This window comes from Cyprinodon tularosa, unplaced genomic scaffold (genome assembly GCF_016077235.1).
Source record: "Cyprinodon tularosa strain WSP-4 unplaced genomic scaffold, ASM1607723v1 ctg73, whole genome shotgun sequence".
In the NCBI taxonomy this organism is placed as follows: Eukaryota; Metazoa; Chordata; class Actinopteri; order Cyprinodontiformes; family Cyprinodontidae; genus Cyprinodon; species Cyprinodon tularosa.
Window position 1 is genome coordinate 579,325 of NW_024039485.1, and position 25,233 is coordinate 604,557.

General features: G+C 37.9%; 1 protein-coding gene across 2 annotated transcripts; it reads left to right on the plus strand.

The window, feature by feature from the left end:
* On the plus strand, window positions 1–23,450 carry LOC119772876 (rap guanine nucleotide exchange factor 5-like). 2 transcript variants are annotated; one of them, XM_038269562.1, is made up of 18 exons: window positions 1–344; window positions 6,323–6,462; window positions 7,051–7,151; window positions 13,334–13,412; window positions 13,571–13,715; window positions 13,796–13,893; window positions 16,145–16,175; window positions 16,339–16,417; window positions 17,380–17,529; window positions 17,989–18,086; window positions 18,959–19,081; window positions 19,201–19,379; window positions 19,546–19,636; window positions 19,739–19,789; window positions 20,014–20,101; window positions 20,242–20,306; window positions 20,399–20,453; window positions 20,912–23,450. In XM_038269562.1, exons 1-18 carry the CDS (start codon window positions 159–161, stop codon window positions 21,028–21,030), a joined length of 1,878 nt encoding a protein of 625 aa, XP_038125490.1. In that variant the 5' UTR covers window positions 1–158; the 3' UTR covers window positions 21,031–23,450. The 2 variants fall into 2 exon arrangements, with proteins under 2 accessions (XP_038125490.1, XP_038125491.1); XM_038269563.1 differs by lacking the exons at window positions 1–344; window positions 6,323–6,462 and having other exon boundaries at window positions 6,516–7,151.
* Window positions 23,451–25,233: the final 1,783 nt, after the last annotated feature.

Here is a 25,233-nt window from a genome sequence, read left to right on the forward strand (position 1 = left end):
ACATTTACAGAATGATACCCTGCCTTTCACTTGTAGAACAGCCCATTACTCACATTCCTAGAGTCCAACTGAGGAAAGTTATGATCAGGATTGCCTTCAGTGTACGCTTTTGGAGCTTCTAAATAACTTTGTTTCTTTTACATTCAGAGAGTTGTTAAATGGCGTTATCGTGGGACTGTGGTCTAAAGTACATGTTCTTCATGTCCCCTGGAGTGCAGCAAGGTAGCAAGTGCATCGTGCATGACAAGGAGGAATTGTCCAGGCTGGAGATGGTCCAGAGACTTGCGAAGGATGGCTGCCGGTTCCTTCAAATCCACAGCAAGGGTCCAGACAGAATGACTGAGGTGAGAAACACAAGGCTCAGATCAATGACACTGTCTGATGTCCTTTACTGGTTACACTGTAACAAATAAAATTAATATAACTATATCCATCCTACAAGTTTTGTTTTAGTAAATTAATTAGAATAGAAAAGAGTCGAATAGAACAGAATTGTTGACCCTCCAGTTTGAAAAGGCAACGCATAACTTAAGGAAATTTATATTCTAAAATACATCTATATTTATAAAAAAAAAAAAAAGGCTGAGAGCAAAACTATGCAGATTTTATAGGAGTAAAAAGTCCACTGGAGTAGAGAAATATTTCTATATAGAGTAAACAACTCTGTCTAGTTAATGCAATTTGATAAACATAATACTATAAATGAATGAAAATTTTTTTAGTTTTCACTTGGCTGGATGTTGCCTTAACCTTTACAGGAGGAACAATTTACTAAAATCCTACAGTGCATTTAGCATGATTTGGGATTATAAGCTGGTTAACGAACAGTCTGTTATTGTTCCTTGATATACACTATATTGCCAAAAGTATTTGCTCACCCATCCAAATTATTGGAATCAGGTGTTCCAATCACTTCCATGGCCACAGGTGTATAAATTCAAGCACCTAGGCATGCAGACTGTTTTTACAAACATTTGTGAAAGAATGGGTCGCTCTCAGGAGCTCAGTGAATTCCAGCGTGGAACTGTGATAGGATGCCACCTGTGCAACAAATCCAGTCGTGAAATTTCCTCGCTCCTAAATATTCCACAGTCAACTGTCAGCTGTATTATAAGAAAATGGAAGTGTTTGGGAACGACAGCAACTCAGCCACGAATGGGTAGGCCACGTAAACTGACGGAGCGGGGTCAGCGGATACTGACGCGCATAGTGCGAAGAGGTCGCCAACTTTCTGCAGAGTCAATCACTACAGACCTCCAAACTTCATGTGGCCTTCAGATTAGCTCAAGAACAGTGCGCAGAGAGCTTCATGGAATGGGTTTCCATGGTCGAGCAGCTGCATCCAAGCCATACATCACCAAGTGCAATGCAAAGCGTCGGATGCGGTGGTGTAAAGCACGCCGCCACTGGACTCTAGAGCAGTGGAGACGCGTTCTCTGGAGTGACGAATCGCGCTTCTCCATCTGGCAATCTGATGGACGGGTCTGGGTTTGGCGGTTGCCAGGAGAACGGTACTTGTCTGACTGCATTGTGCCAAGTGTAAAGTTTGGTGGAGGGGGGATTATGGTGTGGGGTTGTTTTTCAGGAGCTGGGCTTGGCCCCTTAGTTCCAGTGAAAGGAACTCTGAATGCTTCAGCATACCAAGACATTTTGGACAATTCCATGCTCCCAACTTTGTGGGAACAGTTTGGAGCTGGCCCCTTCCTCTTCCAACATGACTGTGCACCAGTGCACAAAGCAAGGTCCATAAAGACATGGATGACAGAGTCTGGTGTGGATGAACTTGACTGGCCTGCACAGAGTCCTGACCTCAACCCGATAGAACACCTTTGGGATGAATTAGAGCGGAGACTGAGAGCCAGGCCTTCTCGTCCAACATCAGTGTGCGACCTCACAAATGCGCTTCTGGAAGAATGGTCAAAAATTCCCATAAACACACTCCTAAACCTTGTGGACAGCCTTCCCAGAAGAGTTGAAGCTGTTCTAGCTGCAAAGGGTGGACCGACGTCATATTGAACCCTATGGATTAGGAACGGGATGTCACTTAAGCTCATATGTGAGTCAAGGCAGGTGAGCAAATACTTTTGGCAATATAGTGTATATATATGTCATATTTGATATCTTAGAATATGCGTTCAGATAAAAATTTGTTTTTCAGATTAAAAGCATATTTTTTGAAACAGAAAACCTTATAGCTGTGTATTAAACTCATGTTTCTGAATATTTTTTTTTCATTGTTCTAATTTAACAACCTGATCTTGAATGTCATGTTTTCATTACCAATAAGAGATAAGACTTCAAGCTTAACAAAAAAATAAATAAAGGCTTGATAGACGCAGTCTGTATCTAAATATGACTGTATATAAATTATATTTGCTATACATGCATCAATAAAGACATTTCATCTAGTTTGTGGAATTATTAATTTTCTACATGTATGGCAACATGTATCTCAAACATCTGAATTCCTGAAGCGCTACTGAAAACACCATTCAATCTCGTCCGCCTGTGCTTTTTCAAAAAAAAAAAAAAAAACATTACATCAGAATCCTGCTAGCTTCTCAGAAGCCATCTGATTGGCCAAAGCTCGGTGGGCTTAGCTGCACCCTTCCTGCCAGCTGTATCTGCTCGCCAGAATGTTAGACAATTGCAGGAAGAGTTGACGTCTTTGGGTGGACCTTAACACCGGTACATTGTGTGGTCTTATGGTGGGTTCTCATGCGTCAAAGCTCTGACCTTTTCTCCCTCACAAGGACAAACCTCCTTATCTGTTCAGTATTTAGTAAAAATACAACACCTGCATTAAGCCTCTGCCAATCTGAATACCAACAAATGTCAGCACTGTACTGTAGATAGAGGCAGCACCCTGTTCTGTTTCCTCTACTAAATTCACACAACTTGTTGAATGGCTTGTGTAAATTTGAAATTCTATTCAATTCAGTTTATTTATATAGCGCCAAATTCACAACACATGTCATCTCAAGGCACTTTACAGTTCAACCAGATCATACAGTCAAATGAAACTAAATATCACTATGTGAGTTGACCCTGTGGTTAATAGCTGTCTTGATTTAGAAATCAAAGCATTACAAGGGATTATCCTGCTTTGCCAAACAATGTGTGGCTCATATGAATATCTGAGGTCAGACATGAAGGAGCTTAGAAATCAGTTTATTCTGATATATATTTACACTGTTGATGTATGTCTGTCTGTCTGTATGTCTGTACCAAATCAAACCCATCTACAGTTTATAAGCAAATGTTTAATTCCAAGGCAAATAAATTATTTGGGCCTTTGGGGACAAAATGACAACGTTAAAAATCAAATACTAACATAGAGCATTTGTTTTAAACAGCTATATATTTCATACAAATATTAATAACATCAAAAAATTGAACAAAAGGATATAATGTCTCATTTCAAATACTTATAAAAAAATAATAAAAAACTACAGTGAAACTACAGGACACACCTACACCTAAGTTGAGATTCAGCATGCACTTGTGGCGTTGCATTGGTGTGTTTCTCTTCTAAATCCTTCACCCAGTCAAGCTAAAGACAGGAGTGCTCAGAAGCTCAACTGGTTGAGTAGCTGCTCTTTGTTCAGAGGGAAAAACATATGTTTTATAATATGTCTTTGGTTAGAAGGTTCTTTTTCACTTCTAACTGCAAATACAGACATTTATAACCAGAAACAAAACATGTAACACAACGTAATATAAGTATTTTTTAGAGAAAATTTCCCTCTGTTTACCTAATTGCCTATACCATTACATGACAGGAATTTTGACTTTTATTCTGCCAGTACTGACACCTTTCAGACCATGTTATGTTATGTTTCTCATTCTTAGACATAGTCTTAGAGACTTAGACAGACTTTATTGTCATTTTGTACACACAGTGTATACAAAAAGAAATTTTGTTCAGTACACCTCTCAAGTCATTTTCATTCTATACATGCCGGACATGAAGGAAGACAATAAACATTAAGGGACATGACTTTCTGCGAAAGCATGAGCTTATGTTTATTAGAAGGCATTGGAGTAATAATGTTGACTCTACGTCTTTTTAACCTGGGTTTTATTCCAGCTATGGGCTCAGGGGTTCTAATTGTTTGTGTTTCTTTCTCCTAGTGCACACAGAGCGTTAGCCCAGAGAAGCTGTGGTCAGATCAATTATTCATTCTGAAAGGGGGACAGGGGACATCCACACTATGGCTCTGTTGTCATGATTTGTGATTCAGAACATATGCAGGGAGGCAGTGCTCATCACCTGATGGTTCCGATTGGAAATGTGGAGCCATCATTAACGTCTTTCACTGGAGCCAGGAAGCTAACCGTCATCATGGCTCAGATCTTGTCAACAGTAATATGGGGACTCCACCCTTTTATGGTTGTCAATTAATGAGAAGCTTTTTCCTTGGGCTTGGTATATTGAATTCAGCTGAAACAACTTTATGAGATGCTCCTATGTTCAAAAGTTAATATTCCATCTTATGCATTTGGGAACATCCTCTATTTTATTTCTTTTTTTTCCTTTTTTTTTTTTTTTTTTTTTTTTTTTTTAAAGCAGATGGACTTTTCACCTCCATGTCTTCTGCTTGACTGTTAATGTGCCAGGAAGTCATGCTTACCTGAAGGTGCCTGTATTTTTCTCCACAAAACACAATTAGAAGCTGCAAACTGCAGCCACTTCCAGCTTGTCAGCACTGGCTAATTGAATGAAGAGAGGTTATTTATTGACTGATGGTTGAATACTGAGGAGGGGGTTATAACCATGGAGCTTCTGCACGAGTGTGCATACAGTGATATCTTCATTAGGACCAGTACATCTGATCTGGGTCCTGCACTGTCAAGATCTTATCAGTAATCATTATAGTGTAACCACATCACTCCTATCTCAGAGGGGAGGCTCATAAAGATAAAAAAGGTTTTGAATACAGCAAGGCTGCATTTTGCATGAACATAATTAACTATTAACTAAAAGATTTCAAAAATGTCCTGTTAAAAGCGGAACAAATGTTGGAAAAAATATTTGAAGCCGTTAATAAAACAAGAGCAAGTTGCCTTTGTATTCAAACATTAAATATAGATCTTAGTAAAGATTTGTGTTTGTAAATGGCACTGAAGTGGAGACATCTAACGGGATGGTTAAAAATGTATTCATCATTGGACATGGGATAATGTTTTCATTTAATTTCCAACAAGTCACAGAAATGTTGTTCTGTTAAAACCTAGATATTTTAGGTTTTAGAGTGGTTGGAAAGACATGAGTGTTTTCATGCAAAATAGCATAAAATGTTTAACTGAATCTTGATAATCATTTTTTTGTCAGTACTAGAAGTTTACAACAAGATGCATTTTAATCTAAACAGTGGTTTTATTGCACAACACATTCCCATAGCAACAATATATTACCATCACGTACGAGCATACTGACTGTGCGCTATGAATGGTGTGTAATCCAGTGTTCAATTTCCCAGGTGTTCATTCCTGCGACATTTTCCAGTTTTAATCCAAATAAGGACTTTCTTTGCAAATGTTCATGAAGCGTTGCTTTTGGGGAGATTTTGTTGGATAATTGTCCCATCAGTTTAGTTGGATGGTCATGTCTTGGAGGGTTTCTACTGCTAAACTCTTTGTCTTCCTGCTGATGCTTTAGCATAAAGCCTGAATAACATACTGTACATTAAAGCCTGATAAAATGAACACTTTGTAACAATAAAAGTGCATAAGGGTTTATTTAGTAGTGAATGCTTTTTTCAGCAATAAGCGCAATTCACAACTTGAATGCTTTGATGGCGGAAGTCATTTGCTTGACTTAATAAGCCAGTTTGAACATAAATGGTTTAAACTCCTGTTTTGCCCCAGAGGTGATGGGACCTGGAACGCAGTGCGGTTTGTTGATAATTAAGGACCAGGAGAAATGTAATTTACCGGGATAAATCTGTCACCAAGGGGAGAGACCATGTGAATCAAAGCCTACAGCAAAAGTCCAGACCATTGTTAGCAAGCACAGTGAACCAAGAGACAGCTTCAAAAAGACAACCCCCCCCCCCCCCCCCCAGACATCCCCTATAATTTCATTGGCTCTGTGCATAAATCAGTAATTTCAATATGTGACTCACTTATGCTAATTCCTGAATGGGCTTTATGCAATAAGGACCACATAATGATATATGGACATTTTTTATCTCTTTCAGCACTGCCTTTGACAGTGTATTATGATGGAAATCAGTGGTGATTTATGTGAGAGGGAGAAAAGGGAATCTCCTTCATGATTCAGCCTTCCCCCCTCCCTTTTTTTTCTGTCTTCCTCCAGCCCCAGAGTGACGAGGCAGTCCGCTTGTGTGTGAGGGAGCGAGGCCACGATGTGCTCGTTTTCCAGAGAGTGTTGTCAGAGCAGCCAGCACATGCTGCATGGTCGAGGGGAGGAGGGAGAGAAGAGGCGAGGACCCAGAGGTAAGCCTCCCCTCCCTTCTTTCTCAGTCTCTCTTTCCCCCTCTCTCTCTTTCGAGTGCTTCTCTCATCAGTCTCCTCCTCTGGCTCTGTCGATCACACACTCACTCAGGCGAGCTCACATCTCAGCTCTCCACTCATAAATGACAAGATTACATTCATATAAATGAGCTGCATTGGGCTGTGAGACAGCCTTCCCATTCATTCTGAAGAGGGTCCCTCGTCGTTAAAACACCCAGCTGGATGGATCAAGGTGTCATGCAGCAGTAGCTGCAGCCAGCGTGAGGGTAACTCTTCGAGGATGGGATCTCCTCCTCAGCCCCTGAACCGGCTGGAGGAAGGCGGGATGCTGCTGCTGCAGCATGCAGCCTTGGTGGAGCAGGAGGAGGATGAGGAGGACGAAGAGGGCTCAGAGGAGAGCAGCAGCATCAGCACCAGCCGGGCAGAGCCGCAGACGATGCCCACCTTTGACGTCCCCTACTTTCGTTACATAGATGATGAGGGAACAGAGGGAGAGGAGGAATGGAGCAGCAGTAGATCTCTGTCCTCCATCGGCAGGGACTCCTCAGCTGACTCTGTTGTGTCTGACAGGTACGTGGTGGTGTCAGGAACCCCCGAGAAGATCCTGGATCACCTGCTGAATGTAATGACATTGGAGGATGACCAGAGCTCCACCCAGCAGAAAGAGTCAGGTCAGCATTCTTACTTTGCTCCTCTTCTTTAAACTTATTTGGTAATGAGTAAATATTTCCATAAGTGCAAATTCTTGAGGTAAAGTTTACTTTATGTAAAAAAAGTAGACTATCTGCCTTCTCCAACACTAACCTGATCTAAATTTCGTCTTTGGGAAACATCATCAAGTTGGACAGAGCTACTCACTATAGTGAAAGAAATATTAGACTGGTTCTCAATTATAGTGCAGCAATTATAAAAAGTGTTCCCTTTGTTTTGCCATATCATTTCAAATCAATGTTTAATCAATATTAATTCTAAATTCTTATAAATAACCTATTATGCATCTGGTAACATTGCAAAACACATAAGACGTCTTAATGTTTAATGTTTTTATTTCGGTGTTTTATGTCAATATATCTCTTACATTTTTCATTTATAATCTGTTCAGTAGCATTAAAAGGAATGTGAGCACTGTGCATGGATTTTAGATAAATTTGGCAACAATAAAGCAAGAAGGTTGTGCACAGTGTGAACAGCATATAGCCTTGTTGTTTTCTGTTGAGAAAACTTTTTAAGCCTAAATGAAAGGAGAACTTCCAAATCACCTGTTAATCTCATGAAAAAATAATCTAGAATGGGCCCAGTCATGCCATTTAACACCATCATGGAAAATCCTGCAACACAGGAAAGATGTAAGAAAAATTCAACCCCTTGATAGTACGTAGGAAAAACATTTATATCTCTGAAAATAGCTTCTTTCTTCATTGTCACTCTGTCCTGGGTGTGGTATTGGTGGGTGTGGTGATCTGTGTCAAACCCTTAATTAAACATAAAAGAATTGACTCTAATACCCAAAAGCAGCTAAAATGCTCCAGAGACATTTCCAATTTATTTCTAATTTTATGTTTTGTTGCATTTTGAAACCAGGATTTCCTTACCTGCTTTCATCCTCAGTAAACCTTTTTTCAATTCAAAAAACAAAAGAAAAAAAAAAAAAAAACAGCACAGCATTATGTGTCTTTGAACCACTGAATATACAACACTGTCTGATGACTACAGTGCAGCGGACCCCGCCACATGCTCTCCAGCCCCGCAGCAACGACAAATCAACACATTTCCTCTCATCCCAGCAGGTACATGATAATGTGACACTGTTGCCAAGGCAGACGAGACCCTATGTTGCTGAAGCCAGAGATGTTTTGCTCAAAGAGTGACGATGAATGAGAACTGCACAACAGTCAGACAAGGGGAGACAGAATATAAAAATGGATGGAAAAGAGAGAAAATCAAGATTCTTTGTTCCTTAGAATGCGGAATCGTCATCATTTAAGGCTGAAATCATTAGTAGAAGAGGGATCAAATGAAATAGATACAGGGATAAAAAGCTTAAATTTACAATCAGTCGATCTTTTTTGTGACCTCGCCAAGGTTACCGCTGCAGAACTAGTTTTACATCAAATTAAATATCAACTAGGAGTCCTGAACAGTAACTAATTATCCTTAGATATGTTTAGTTGTTTGACTTCTGCTGTGTTTGTGTGTTTCTGACTGCAAAAGTTGTTTTTGCTTTGATGCTACTTATGAGCTGTTCCTTGGAGGTACCGCTTTGGAGAAGCATCGTTGTTTTGATGTCATCAAACTCGGATGCTTTTTTCTTTGAAAAGCTACCAAGTTGCTGTGTTTGGTGGGGCTCTTCTAGATGGAGCGAAATGACTTGTTATTTTTTGCAGGAGAAACTCAGTGGGTTTAGAGGTGAACTTATAGTAACGTGTAATTTGTTTAGGAATTTAATTGGAAAAAGTAAAACAAAAGTATCGCACACATCCATAAATACCAAGTTGTATTTTTCTACTGGCTATTTTGAAGATTGCAAGACACAAAAAAGCTCTAAAATGTATTTTTGGAAAAGGGAATAGTAAATAGATTTTGGTACTAAATTTAATCATTAAAATGTAAATACAAGCTCACAGAAAATATGCTTATGTATCACACAGTATAATAACTCCTTTTGCATAAAGTACTGCATCAATGCAGCTTGGCAAGGATATTACCACAGGTGGGTTCTGTTTAGGTGTTTATTTAATAGCGGAACTAATGCACGTGGCTCTGTTGTTTCTCATTTTCCCCCAAAGAATAATCCATTGAGTCTTATTGAATCTTGTTCAAAGCAGGTTAAAGGAACTGCATGAGTAAAAGGTTAAAAACAGTTATTGGAACTTTGGTAAAGTTGACAAGTGCCAAGTCCTGCTGTAAACAGAAAATCCACATCTATCTTCATCTAAATAAAGCATGAACATTTCCTGGTAATGAAATGCATTCAATTTGTATTTGATAAACATAATGGACTATAAAGTGGAAGTGTACCTCACATCTGATCTTAACCTAATTGGATCCTGTACCTTCCTGCAGTACATGTTATACAGGTATTTGTTTATGGTGGTTCTTCACGCACTGACTCCAGCCTCAATTCATGCTTTGTGAGATGTCTCCAGACTCTTAAATTAGATTTGCTTCACAATCCTCTCAAAGCCAAGGTTATTCCTTTTGTTTTTACTTCTTGTTGTTCTGCACTTTCTTTTTCCACTAAACTTTCCATTTTCAAATATCTATGCTTGGATAGAGCACAGCCAGGTCCTTAAGGGTTGTGAATTGACCTTCTTGTCCAACTGACTGTCCACAGTCTGTGTAGGCCATGGCATGAACATTTTCTATGAAACATTTTTTTTCTTATTTGTTGTACATATCATCTAAGTGTTATATAAAACTGAATTAGCCATAATTTAACAAGAGAAAAAGTCAAAATACATCGCGCTAAATCTATATGTTTATGTTTTGTATTTTAGATGCAGTTCCTTGTTTATGTAATTTTTTAGTTGCCTCATTAGTGAAGGCTAAGAGAGTTCCCTTTACAGTATGTGATCTGGAATAACCACAAGCATGTTTTAGGGGGAAGCACAGCTTAGTGGAGAACTGACGTTTCGTTCCCTTCCTTTACATTTACAAATACCTTGCAGGAGGGCTGCAGCCTTTTCTGAGCTCAATCTGCAGATATTGATTTCTCCCCTGCGAAGAGCAGGCCTCTCTCAGAAGCATGTTCTAGATCATTTGTTGCTCTAATGACAGGATGCTCATGGTCCTTTGTGACAGGATGACAATTAGGGATGATAATCTATGTTTCTAAAGGAAACAAAACCACATTTGGTGAATGCATGTATAATCCAGAAGGTTCTTATTTGTTGCTACTTAGAAAAACTTGACAAAAAGCTGGACTTATTTTATAGACTGTATTGATGAGTAAAAACAGCTAAGCAGACTGATGGACAGGCCAAGTGATTTAACAATACACCTGGGAGAAAGACAGCTGAATCAGTTTAGCAATTACTTTAAAGAGAATGCTAAATCTAAATCAGTCATTCATCATATAAATGGAGTTACAACTTAACAGATTGTTGATCTTTATCTATACAGTAGATTTTATGCATGGATCTCTGTCATTAACATAAGTGTGTGTTTACTATTTTAATGCAGAGCCAATTAATAACTGGAGAACACAATATTAGCTGATAAAATTAGAATAGTAGTCAGCTGTTTAAACTCAGAAACATTGCAGAAACTGCAGATTTTGGTAGTTTCAGTGCAGAGAGACTGTTTCAGTTTAGATAGCTTAGAGGAGAAACACCGGCAGAGTGAGCAACACCCCCCACACAAAAACAGTAGATATTTATGTGTAAAAGTGGTGCAGTATGTGAATAGGTTTTTCAGGTCCCTGCTGTTGTTTTCAGGCTTTCTGGTAAAGCTGTGTCACCGTATTGTTTATGGCTGCTTCCAGCATGCGACGTGTGTGAGGGAGTAACCCTCTCATAAGCAGGGAGTTATGTATGCACAGCTGCTCTGAACGGATTAACATAATGATGTCTGTGAGTCTGCTGGACCGAAACGCTCACAAAAGACTTGGGAAGCTGGTGTGAAATTAAAGGAAGAAATTTACAATTCTTTGTGTAACGCCTGTTCACAGGAGGCTGGTCCTAAAATATGAAACTAAATTATTCCTTATTTATAATTTTTTTTTCAATTTGTGATTTGAAGATAAGGGAAATTGTCCATGAATAATAGCACATCATTTGTTTTTTCTGCAGGAAAAGAAATAGGTTGTATATGTTGATACCATGATATAAATATTTTTTTAAAGAACAATACTTTCAACCTGATGGGGAAAAGAACAAACTTTGGGTCTGTGATTGCAGCCTTCATATTGCAAATAGTCAAATTCAGTTCATAATTTATGTACAGTTTAGTACAGAAAATAATTATGGATCCAACAAACTCCTGCAGACAGCATTTTGGTAACTGATTTTTGGTCAATACTGAGGAAGCAAGCTGTGCCAGTGGAGAAGAAAGACTTTCCTTTTAACAAGTCAAACCTTGAGCAGATCCAGGACTTCTTCTGTTTCAAATAAATAAACTAAAATAAGCTAAATCAAGGCAGCAAATAGTTACTCCAGCAGCTGACACATGGAAAATATTAGCTAAAATAAAAAGCCCTGAACTTTATTAGAAATGATAACTGTCTGAATTAAAAGTAAAGCTGTTTCAACGCCCAAAACAAATATTCAGTTAATATTCTCTAATTTTAAAAATAACTGTAAATAAAATAAATGCTGTATAAGGAAACCTGAAACAATCAGCAATTAATCCTCAACAAACAACATGTAATAGCAATGTTATAGCTGACTATCTTCCTTTCTGTTATAATCAGTTTATATAATCTCTTTTTTTTGTAGTTTTGTCTTTTGCCATCAAAAACATAAGCGACTTCATCTTTCTACTTCTCAAACCACTTAGATACCTTCTTTCTATAAATCACAGATTTATTTTTTCTTCAAGGTGTAAACTGAGGTGTTTATCTATCTCAGTGCTTCTGTTTCACATTGCTGGTTTTAGTTAAAAAATTAACAAGATTTATTAGAAACTTAGACAACTTCTATTGTCATTTTGCATACACAGAGTGTAAACAAAATGATATTTAGCTCTTTTTTTTACAGCTTTTATGACATTTCTGTTTCTTAAAGTGCAGCAGTGATAAAATGTTAGTGTGGGAGAAAAAACATGGTGCAAAAAAACACATTGATATGAAAGTTCAGAGCATTAAATATATATTTGGTGCAATTATGCAGGGTTTTAGTTTAGTGTTGTCAGTTTGTAGGATGCAGAGTCTGTAACATGATTTAGGGTTTTTACAACAGTTCAGCCGTCTGGTGGTGGTGGGGAAGAGGCTGTTTCGATGTTTCCAATTATGCTCAGTTTGTAATATAACACTATGGTAGGGTAAAATTATCAGTTCACACACATACTATTAAAGTGAAGGAGGACTGGTTGGGTAAGTCATGTCACAGATATATTACATATTATGTGTTGTGATATTTCAGTATTTCATTGCAATTTTGTTTTGTTGGGAAAAATTTGAAAGCAGAAATGGTGCCAGTAATAAAAATAACTTAAATAGAGCATTTTATTTTTGACCAGGCCTGATTTATCTCACTTATAGAATAACTTAAAATAAAAATGAGAAATAAACACATGTATGAAGAGAAAATAAGACTATAAACCAAATTAGGATGATTGGTCATCTATGTTAGATTTTTTTCTTTGTGAGTAGAAAAAAAAAAAAAAAGTTAGACAAAAAAAATCATCTGATGCACCATCATATTATCAGTTTATCCCCACTGATGCAGATGGAATGTACCAGTATGTGAAAATAAAGGTAATACTCTTCAAAGGCTTTTCAAGGGGAAAATGTCTCCAAAGATTTCAGTTATTTTCTTTCTGTCAGACCAAACAGTTTCATGCCAAAGAGAAGTTTCTCATGTTTTCCTCTGCCTAGCAATCTCTAAATGTTTTTGGCAGCAATGAACAAGCTCTCCTTGTGGTATTAAAGTAGCACATGAAAAAAGTGAGGCCATATGAATCATGAGTGCAGCCTAGCAGTATAAGCAGTTCACAAGATATTAATCATGCAGCTGTCGGGGTCGGTAGTGTTCCTGCCCTTCAGCGTACCGGTGCATTAATGAGGATGCTTTCCTGCAGCATTTTAAGCCTGTTTTTCCTGCATTACCTATTTCAAAGCAAAACTCAAACATTTATCGCATGTGTGTCGTGCCTGCATTATTTTCCATTAATCAATATGTATTTTTCTTTGCAGATATGCTTCGGGATGATTTTTTGCTCACATACCCAGTGTACATGTCAACTGGTGATTTATGCCAAGCTCTTCTGGGGCAATATCCTTTCATAGCGGTGGTTCTGCATAAACATTACAAATATGAATTTCTAACTGAACACTCTGAAAGCTAACAAAGTTTTCTATTTTGCTTTTTTTTAAGTAGCCATGAGTATTTTTGTTTCCAGTCATCCAACCTGATCCTTAACTAAAATGCACCTATTGTTCCAAGCGTCACAGAGTTAAACAGGACCAAAAAGAAGCTTTGGAGAGGAAACAGAAAGTCCTGCACCTGGTGTGGCATTGGATGTCTCTCTGCAGAGGCTTCCTGAGGGAGGATGAGAATGTCAAAGTCTTCCTGAAGGTAGGAAATAAGACATCTGTGCAAATGGGTGGAACATGAGCGGAGATATGCAGAATGATAACAGACGGATTTGTTTCCAGAGTTTGTACCGTTACGTGTTAGATGACCTTTATGAGCACCCTGCTCTGGAGAAGGATGTAACAGAGTTGCAAAAACTCTACCAGCTGAGACGCAGACAGTGAGTAGCTATACTGAATTTCTTCTGTTTGGTATGTACAATATGCAGTTAGAGTGATGCACATTGGTGGTCTGAGAGAAGCCTTTGAACACAAAGACTGATTTATTCTCATCATGCCTCCATTTTTAGCCTTTAATCAATGACTACATTCAGAAATTGTACAGTGATCTCTGTGCTCTGGGGTTTTATTCTTGGAGATTTAAAGGTCATTTTGCTCTTTATCTGGGACACAAGAAACAGAACAGAGGGAATTGAGAATACTTAAGCAATAATGCCAGCTGCTAGAAATGTTTATCACATCACTTAGAGGAAAAATACATTTCAATTAACAGGCAACAGAAAACCTGCATATATGTTCTCTCCGCTGTGAGGCCAACACAGCGGAGTGTTGACTTGTTCCACACTGGTGTCCTTTATCAGAAAATCACTCACAATTCTGCCATTAAAAAAAGAAACAGACACATGAAAGCTTTGTGATGAAGTCACATTACGCTAGCAATGCTTTGCACGATTAAAGTGTGCAAAGCATTGCTGGAGTTAACTTGTTAAAAATGTCTTGGAATAAGCAGAAAGGTTACAGAGAAACTTGTAGAAAAAGTTAAAATATATGATTTTAAAACAATAACTAAAGCCTGAAAAATTATAACCACATAATGTAATTCTCACTCTATAACATAATGACGTAAAAATTTCTAATAGCTTATTCTGGGTTATGATTCTAACATGATGAAAGGGGTGAAAATTTGGCAATGCACTTTCCTTACAATATTATCTTTATTAAGAAGAAAGAAAGTAGTGATTTCAAGTGTCCAGTTACATTAGAAAGACGTCCTTTAGCTCAGTGTGAAAAGAAATGAAACATGGATGGTTGATGATAACAAAGATGTACAGTAGAAGTCCAGCAGAAAGCTCCGTGGTTCAAATGAAGGATTCAGAAACTGTGCAGTTGAACAGGGAAGGTCAGCCTGAAACTTTTAAGGCAGCTGGAGGACAGACTAACGGCACCAGATGCTGCTCTTAGCGGGGGTCTAACAGAGGGGCTACAAGGTCTGAGTCTAGTTAAAATAGGCTACATTTATCCATTTCAATATAGACTGATGACATTTTCTCCAAAGAGTCCACCTCTGTCAACAAATGCTTAAATGTGAAAAGTGAATAATTATATGGTCATTATCTATGTGTAAGATATGCATTTGAAAAACATCAGGAATTAAATACTGAAGTGTTATTTTGTTGTAATAATTCAACCTTCACATTAATTAAAAGTGAACAAAAAAATGCAGTTTGGTTTTGGTTCAAAGCATGAGTCGCCAGACTCATGACCAAGCCTGTCTCCATCCTTCCTCTTTTTGTTAGCCACCAAACCAAGTTTTTCACCTAAAAATATCACTTTGCATACAGGTCATAATTCTTCTGCTGGTGCTGGCAGCTGAATTTGTTTTTTTATATCCTGTTAGGGAAACCCACGACTCCCCCATCATCCTGCTGGGCCGTGTGTGGGTGTTGCACGCTGACATGATCTTGTATTTATGGGCTTTTCACAATCAGTCCTGGCTCAGATTGAGGCAAGCTTTGCTGCTCCCACTGCAGCAGCAATCTGCTGCTGAGTGAAGAGGTGTCATTTTTTATAGACGGCCCCTTCCTCCCAGCCTACCTCCTCATCAGTGTCCATCTGGACTTTTTGTGTAAATTGAGCATCAATTCTTGTGATTCTGATGGTTCAAAGTGAGAATGAAACACAGTTTGTTCTCTGTGTTCTTTACCCTCATGTGGCATGGGCATTCTGTCATCCACAGTGACTCAGCTCTTTTTGTAAGAAGCTCTGTTAAAACGTGACGGATGGAATCAGGATTTTTCATTAGCGCCTGGCCTCTGCCACCATCCCCAGTGGAGGGATTCCTCCATGCAGGTTCTGTGCGAACATGCTTGGGATGCAGAACCCATGAAAGCTGAGGAATGATCACAGGCACAGGGCTATACATCATGATGAATATGAGAAACTGATGAGAATAGGACGATGAACCAAGAGATCACATTGGAATGTCTATAATCTACTCAGCACTTTAATCTCTACTTGACTTTGAGCATAACTAATGGACTGAAAGCTGCAGGAAATTTAGTGGATAAATATATACTCTGTTTAGACTGATTACAGCCTGTGTTGGATTTGGTTGTCATCAGCAGAGCAGTGAGTTTTTGTGTGCCTGTGAAAGCTGGTGCATTTGACTATTCTTTTCTTTTTTTTCTGCAGCACTTTTGACGATACCTCCCCCCACAGAAATGTAAGAATCTTCATTTTGTTTGGTTTGCTCTTTTTAAAACAGAACTGATTTGTTTCCTATCTGGGGTAAAGGCTATCATCCCATGATGTTTTTATTGTAGCTCAGAGTTAAATTCCAAACCTGTGTTCAAATCTATGGAATTCCCCCCCCCTTTTTTTTTTAGAGCAAAGCTCTTTTTCACCAGCTGAGCTTAAAAGAGAATGGGCAGAGATCCAGCAGCACACACAGGGAGAACAAGGAAGGTAAGTCCTACGATGTGACGTTCCTTCCCCATTTGTCCCATCCTACGCCATTTACAGTATGAATGAAAGGAAATGTTAAGTTTGAACCTTGAAACAATAGGGCTCTTTTCAGGGAAATCGATGACATGCTTGGAAAAGCAGATTCTTGATATATTTTAAGTGAGCTGGGCTTCACATGGACCATCTGCAATGTCCCTCGTTGAAGTTTCACTCCTCTGAAGCCAATCATCTTTTAAGATCCCCTTGATTTAGCTACTAGCCCAGCTTCTCTCTCCTGCACGCCAACAAACCTTCTCCCAACCACGCCCCATCTCCTCCATCACTCTCAGACTATTCTCAGTCCCACCTCATTCCACCAGCAGTGGCCTCCCCAGGAAGACTCTAATACTTTTCCTAGGTTACTTACAGTATCCAAGCAAATGTCAATTCCCTGCATCAAAGCGCAACAGAACCTATTTCTTTCATGTCAATAAAACTTTTCTAATTGCAGCTTTTTTCTGTGCTAGACTTGGTGAAAATAGGACCATGAGATAAAAAATGAAATTAAATCTGTTAGATATTGGGGGTCTTTACGGGTCCCCGAAGAAAGCAAGAAATACATTAGAAAGATATCTGTATACTGGGCCCCTGTGTGGAGGAGCCACAAACTACAAGCATATTAGATTTAAATATGTGTCCCATGCATGCTCGTTTATCAGATTAAAGGGAACTGTTAAAACTAACAACCTTACACAGGTATTGAACATAATCTTTTAAAAAATGTATGTATTCTCGTTTTAAAATACGTGTTTTCATTACCCACAATTGGAAATGATAACATACAGAAATAGAGGCTTGAAAAACTGTTATTTGTCAATGAATCTATATAATGTTTCATTTAGTGAGTTACTCAAATAAATGATTTTTTTTAATTCAAATTCAAATTCCTTGAATTTGACTGCATACTGTATCTTCTTTTCCAGCTCTGTGCCGTGTCTATGTCACTATGGACTCATACCTCAGTGCAAAGGTCCACTATGAGGTGGTAGCTCAGGAACTGCTGCAGGCAGTGGCTGAGAGGATAGATGTTCCTTCATCAGAACTGATACTGGTGGCCATCACTTATCCTGGAGGTAAACATCACTCTGACCGATGGGTTACAGTAGAGAGCAAACGCTACAGGTGCAAGATGCTACACATTTCCTCTAAAGAGCAACTTCTGTCAGCAGAATATAGTACCTTTGTTATTTTTATTTTTACATAATACAGATTCATAAGCACTATGATTTGAAATCCAGCATCACCAATGTTCAGACCATTTTTAAGGAGGAGGTTTTTATAGATAGTATTTCCTGTTTCTTTCTGTATTAGACGTTAAGCTTGCATGTGGCAGACAATCAGCTGTGTTAAATGTATCCCTGGTTCACAGTGTTGCAGAGCAGTATCTATTTTCTATGAATGACGTAACCAGCTGTCTCAGAGCAGAACCTGCTGCAGAGTCTTATCTCTGAGGACTGATAGATGCTAGCAGGCAACCTCACTCATTTCTAATAGCTTTCTGCTGTTTGTGATGTGTTTTTCCCTCTCTGCAGGTAGACTCCTCCTGCAACCTCAGGACAGAGTTTTCACCAATTCTTTACGGCCAGTAGGAAGGCTTCATGTCTGCAGGAAGGACTTTGGTGAAGTTATGGTAGGAATGCCATTTTTTTTTTTTTTTTTTTTTTTTTATAAGGAATAGATTTGGTGAGAGAGAATGTTTGAAGTGAGGAGATTCCTGACAGCAAGAGACTCAAAATAAACAAAAATGCTGAATTCAAATGAAGAGAAGTGCTCAAAAAGATTTTCCATTATTTTTAATTTTGTCCAAAGTCACTGTGATTTATAATTTATTGGGCACCAAGCTTCCAGAGGTTCTGATGTACAGTAGCTTTATTGTACAAACTCATTAAGAAATTAGCTCTTGCCAGATTAGTCAAAGTGCAACATAACACAATAATGAAGGAGCTCCTATTTAGATAATAAGGACGACTGAATGAGACAAAAGAAGAAAAAAAAACATGAATGAACATGAACAAACAACAACATGACAAAACAAACAAGAAAACTAGCAGTTACAACTATCAGTAAATACATAAAAACCTTTCCAATCTTTGTGCTTCATGTGGTACATTAAAGTTTTTTTAGCTTAGCATCAATGTTTTTTTTTTTTATTATCTGTTACTTTGTTCTTTAACATATGATACCCTTTAAATTTGTAAAGATTGACAACAATTAATTTCTTTATTGCCAAAGCATGATAAACTGTCATCAAAATAAACTATTATTACCAAATGTCTCTCTCGGGTCTTATTCTATGCCATTTAATGCTCTCATGTTTAGAAGTAAATCATCTTCAATAATAGCTATTAGACCAGTATCAACATGTTTATAAAGGTTCAAATAATTTTGCATGAATGTTTGTTACTGCCTTTCAGTCAAATTGTTTAAAAAAGAGCAAATAAACTAATTTAAATGAACCTTAAAAACAACAACAAAAAACTGATGGGTGTTTTTCCTCTGCAGAACCCATTTGCAGACAACTCAGACATCCAACAGAGGACAAATGGCCTTCTGAATTTAAACACATGGGATGTGGCAGTTGCACTCACCAACTTTGATTGGACAATTTTCACCAGGATGCATGAGGTTAGCCTCTACAGTACTTATAACCACAGGCACAGATGGTTGCCTCTTAAATGTGTCACCTCCGTTCTTGCAGGAGCTTCAATATTGCTCTGCTAAAATCCTCTCTCTTTGTTTTATAGCAGGAACTGTTGTACTTCACCTTCAACCGCAATGTTTACAGCAGCCATACAATGCAATTAGAGCTGCTCCTGCAGAGATGCAATGAAGTCCAGCTGTGGGTGATGACTGAGGTGCTGCTATGCCCAACACCCTGCAAGAGGGTCCAGCTCATCAAGAAGTTCATTAAGATTGCTGCTCAGTAAGTACTTTTTTTTACAATAGATCTTGGCTGTCAATATTACTGAAGCCTTAAATTTCCCTGAGAATGCAGCGCCCTCTTGTGACATAAAGCTGAATGTATTTTTTTTGTGCTGAAATGTACCTCTTGGTATAACTAAACTTTTTTGTTGTTTTTTGTTTTCAAGCTGCAAAGCACAGAGAAACCTCAACAGCTTCTTTGCCATCATCTTGGGCCTGAATGCTGCTGCTGTAAGCCGCCTCAGTCAGACGTGGGAGGTTGGATTTCCAGTTTTCCTTCTTACAATATATATTTTTTCTCATTATGCTGTTTTTAAAGCAAAAGTTGAACAATCTGAAACTTTATTTTTATCATTTTAGAAAATTCCTGGGAAATTTAAGAAGTTGTTTTCCGAGCTGGAGGCAGTCACAGTAAGTTTACTTATTGAGTATCATCATACTAATTAATCAGTGCTAAAGAGATAATATAGATGTTAATCCATACTCTATCAAGAAAGACAAACATGGCACACATAGCTAAAAACAACAACATGGTGTTTAAGGTTTACTTAGTCATTGTCGTCTAATCCTTCCATAATTATCTTCTAAAGATCAATTACTGATGACTTATGCCCATTTTTATAATTTCTTTACAGGATCCCTCACTCAACCACAAGGTCTACAGGGAATCCTTCAAGAAGATGAAATCTCCAAAGATCCCGTTTCTTCCTCTACTCTTGAAAGGTGTTTTTATTACTCTGGTGGTGCAGAAGCCCAACAACTTATCATACAGTTTGGAAAAAAAGAAGATTCAATAATTACAGGACAATTCTAATTATTTCATAGCTAAATAAAAAATTTTCTTTCTTTTTTTTTTGCTTTAGATATCACATTCATTCATGAAGGCAACAAAACCTTTCATGATAATCTGGTCAATTTTGAGAAGTTGGTAAGCTTTTTGTGTATATGGCCTTTTGACTGGAAACTTACAGCCATGCTGAACAGGAGATGTTTAATCAAATTTTTTATGTGTATCTCCAGCACATGATAGCAGACATGGCCAGATTCATCCGGGACTGTCAGCAAGATCACCTGGGTCAGTATGCAGACTGCTTGTCATGCCTACTATGGTGATGTAGCATAACGTGTTATTACACTGATAAATATATTGAGATAAATATGCTACAAGAAATGTTTTTTGTTTGTTTGTTTTTTCAGCAGCATTTATCTTTTACTTCTCTCCTGAAAAGAGAAGTTAGTAATATGTCCTGAAGGAATCAACTTAGGAATAGAAAAGGAAAACTGCACTATTTTCCATCCATCCATCCATCCATCCATCCATCCATCCATCCATCCATCCATCCATCCATCCATCCATCCATCCATCCATCCATCCATCCATCCATCCATCCATCCATCCATCCATTTCAAATAAAGATAAATTGGACATTTGTATCATAATAAAAGGGAAAGGGTTTCTGTTTTTCAAGTGTTTCTACATAATTTTGTAGATTTGTTGTATCACAGCTTATTAAAAGATCATTCTTCTTCTAGGAAATGGAATAGCCCAGAAGAGCAGCTCAGAGGTTCAAGCCTACACTGATTACCTTCACATAATCGACAATCAGCAGACTCTGTTTGAACTGTCACACAGGCTGGAACCTCGTGCTTAGACAGGAGCTTTTTCTATTCTTCCCACTTTGTGGAATCGCCAAGGAGCAACCCTTTACCAACTCAGCTCATAGTGCTCAGGACTCAGTCAGCAATCCTGCTTAGTCTCCACATGTTTGATGCCAAGACTAAATGGAACAGCTCAATCAGGAGGCTGTCACAGAGACCTGAACAAGCAGTGAAATAAACATGTGAGGATGGCAGCAGAAAATGTTGGAATCCTTTAGCATGTGACTGATCCATTCAGCGATTACTCAACAGAAAAGCTGCAGTGCCAGCGGCTGAACTGCAAGAACAGCAGAAGCCTTGAGCATCAGCCATTTATCAGTACATCTTCATGGGTCTAGAGGTGCTGCTGTTTCTATTATGACCTGTAGATGGCAGAAGTTAGATAGAGTACATTTTCTCTGACAGATGCACACTGCAAAGAATGCTTCCAGTTTATTAATATGTTATCTTTAAATTCTTTGAATTATTTCATGTTGGTTTAAACAGTTTCATAACCTGTCAAAGTCAATCAAAGGCTGGTTCCAGTGAATCAGCCTGGTACATGATAAAGGAGAGTTCTGTATATGTCTAAGGAACATTTATTTAGAATCATCAGCAAAGCTGAAACGCCAGTTCAAGGAAACAAAAGAAAATTCCACAACCTTACTTGTTCCTAGCTTTGACGTACAGCATGGAGGCGTTAGGACCAATTGTCGTCGAAAATCAAGGTACAAATCTGTGTTTATCTGATTAGAACCTGTCAAAACTTGGCTGAGGTTAGAAAGCTGGATTAATCTCTACTTTTGGATTTTTTCAGAGTAAGGTTGTAAGCAAAAAAACACACGCTCAATTCAGATTTAGTGTTTTGAGGAAAAACTGGAATATTGCACACCTTTTACAGAAAAAAATGGTATGCAATGCAAATAATGAAAAAACATTTGACGTATCAGATTCTTCCTAAAGGTTCATGGGTGCTTTCTCTGACTTTGTTATGCAAAACCGTTCTGAGTGAAGATCAGTGTATGTTTTTTAATTCTCTTGCCATAAGCATGAACTTCTGTGAGAGAAGCCATCCCCAGGGTCTGCTCAACCAATCTGAGATGTACTTAAAGCAAATTGAGCGCTACTTAAAAGTTAGGCATTTGATAAAAAAGTGAATTCTGTCATTTTTCTTTTTTTTTCAAAGAGCCCCTCATACAATCACATACATTGCTTTTCTAAATTTTCTCATTACAAGATTAGGCATTCAAGTTTTCATCTGAAATGCAATCATTATTATTAGATTATTTTATGCTCTGCATTTTTAACTGGTAAGATAAGATAATAAAAAAAGGCTTTTACATGTTCAAACAGATGTAGGTATTAAAAACCTTTTGATCATACCATGAACAATCTGTTTTCCTCATTAAGGTATATTAAGGCACCATCTGCATTGAACAGGTATTTATTTTCTTCTGTTCATTGAGGTCTTGTAAGATATCCTGGAAAAATTAGACCTTCAGTTGAAAGGTCAAATCTAATAAGGGACCTGTATGCTGTAAAATAATTAGTTTAATGAAATTAGAGTTGCAAACTGAAATACTGACTTTTTTCATGATGTTTTTACATTTGATGAGTTAGGTTAGCTTTTAAGATCATCACACTCAGTCCATGTTTGTGATCTCTACTCTAGCAGTCGTGAAACATAGTTTCAGTAGTAAAACTTTGAAATTATTAAGTATTTAAATATAATTAATTTGGATTTTTCTTCAGTGCATTATAATCTATTCATACAGCATTTAAATATCAGCAAGTGTTGCTTATTAGAGGAAAATGTTGAATATAGATTATACAGTATTTTTTTAGAAAGTGAAAGGATAATTTACTTCTAAATATGGTGTTAAAAAATCTTTTCTGAAGAACTGGGAGAAGCATCCTGTCTAGTTGTTTTTGACAATCAGTCAAAGGAATTGGCTTTAGCTTTTGGTTTACATTGACAAACATTGGGTCAGGATGGGCTGACCCTTACTCAAAAATGAAAAGCAATAGCAAAAACTCCACAAATCTGCACTTTTTGGATTAAAATGGTTAAAACAATCTCTCTAAGTGCAATGTGTATTATTGCAGTGGTGTACAAATTTAAAATAAAAGGTTGATGTAATAAATTGACTTCTAGATCATTTGTATTGTATATTTTGAATTTGCCAAGCCTATCATCATGAGATAGACCTGTTTTATTAGTATTTAATTATACTTTTTTAACTCAGTATTATACATTTGATATATATATTGTACATGGTAAACCTCTGTATATGGATATTTATTTCATTTTTTTTTTATAGCTTTAATGTGTTTCTGTTCAACCCTTTTTATATGCAGGTCTGTATGACATGTTAAACCATGGACTGACCACCTCTGTCATCTGTGCTTGCAATAAAACCATTTCAATCAGTGATTATGATTATGGTGACTGCCTTCCAATCATCGAATTTGAAAACCACTGACTTGCTCATAAAGATTTTGGCAGATTTTGAGAAATATGATTTTGGATTCATTTACATTGGATTTCCTTAAAAAATAACGATTAAAGCAAAGAAACTTTTTTTTTAACAGCCAAGTTACAAAGCGTCCTCATTCTGTATAAAGAAAACTGAAAATATAAAGTAACTCCCATGGTCATTTGGTTATTTATACTGTATGGTTCACACCATACTACTGTAAGCAGAATTAGAGCATATCTTTATTCCTTTAACAGACAGATTATAACTCACTAGTTAATGTCATCTTTTTTCACCCAAAAATAAATGATGTAAGCCTGATGACAGCTTTTTCTTTTAAAATAATTTATCCATTGCTTTAAATTTATCCAGGTCGCTAAGGTATCGGGCCTAGAAGGGAAACTTTGACATCCCCCCTCCCCAGAGACACCATTCATTCATTCTAAGTGAACCAAAGGCCGTCCCAGGCAAATCTAAATATACAGTATAATACCTTCACTGAGCTCAAGGTTTTTCCCAATGTCATTTCAAGACAATCACCAAATTATCTAAGTATGTGATATTGTTAAATTACTGAGTGGATCATTTAAACTACAGGTGTCATAACAAGCCTTTTTTTGTGGATGATACCATTAGGATCAGATACAACAAATTCCTGTTTGTGTCCGAGAGACAGCAGCTTACTGTATGTCACACAGCTCTTCACTGATGGCCGGATGTGTATCCACAGTGGACCCTTATGTTCATTCAATGATTTTCCACATGTTGGATTACAGAAAGAATTAGAGTCACTTTGCTTCCTGTCCCGCCCTAATTGAATATAACTTTCTTATATGGTTTGTGCTTTCTAAAACATATTTTTTTATTCCCCAGGAACACAAAGAATAGTTAAATGCAGTTTTCCGGACCTATGGGGCAAAAATGGATGAAAGGTCAATGACTCAATGCAGTTAACTGTATGAGGTAAGATCTTACCTCATATAACTTGGCCTTACTTTATAGAAAATTCTCATAGCTGAATGGGATTATAATCTTAATTAAACTGCAATGTATTATAACTATTTCTAAAATTCACTGCATGTCAGTGACTTTGAATCTGTTTAATGGAGCCTAGGAGGAAGTTCACCTGAAGAAACTCATTGTTTTCCTACATCCACCTGCGACACAGCCAATCAGCTTTGAACCACGCCTCCATGAAAGCCAATCGGCATCCAAAGTTCATCTTAAAAGGCCTCCGATCCACTTGTCTGCTCCTGTGCGCAGGCAGTGGTTGCGCTGTGTGACTTTAATCAGATGAAACTGTTTCAACCCAGCTCCAGCCCCTCCTCCACCATCGTAGCTAAAGCTTCATCAGAGTGTCATTCCTCCTGGTCTCTTACTGCGTTCCCTGTCTCATCTCAACCGGTCCAGCAGAAGACCGCCATATTGAGCCTGGTTCTGCTAGAGGTTTCTTCCCAATGGGGAGTTTTTCCTCTCCACTGTCGCTTCATGCTTGCTCATCATGGACAGGTTCTATTAACCTGTGTGATCCAAACTGGACTTCCATTTTCCAGGTCCCTGAGTGAAGCTCTAGTATCAGCTCCACTGGATCTCCCCATAAAGCTCAGCAGACCGTCTCGCTTACCAGCAGTCTACAGACTGACCAACTTCATCTATCTTCACTCCACCAACAGTTTCAGGCCTGGGGGGAAACAGCCCTATTCTTTACTCCTGTTCATGCATATCGATCAAAATTAAACG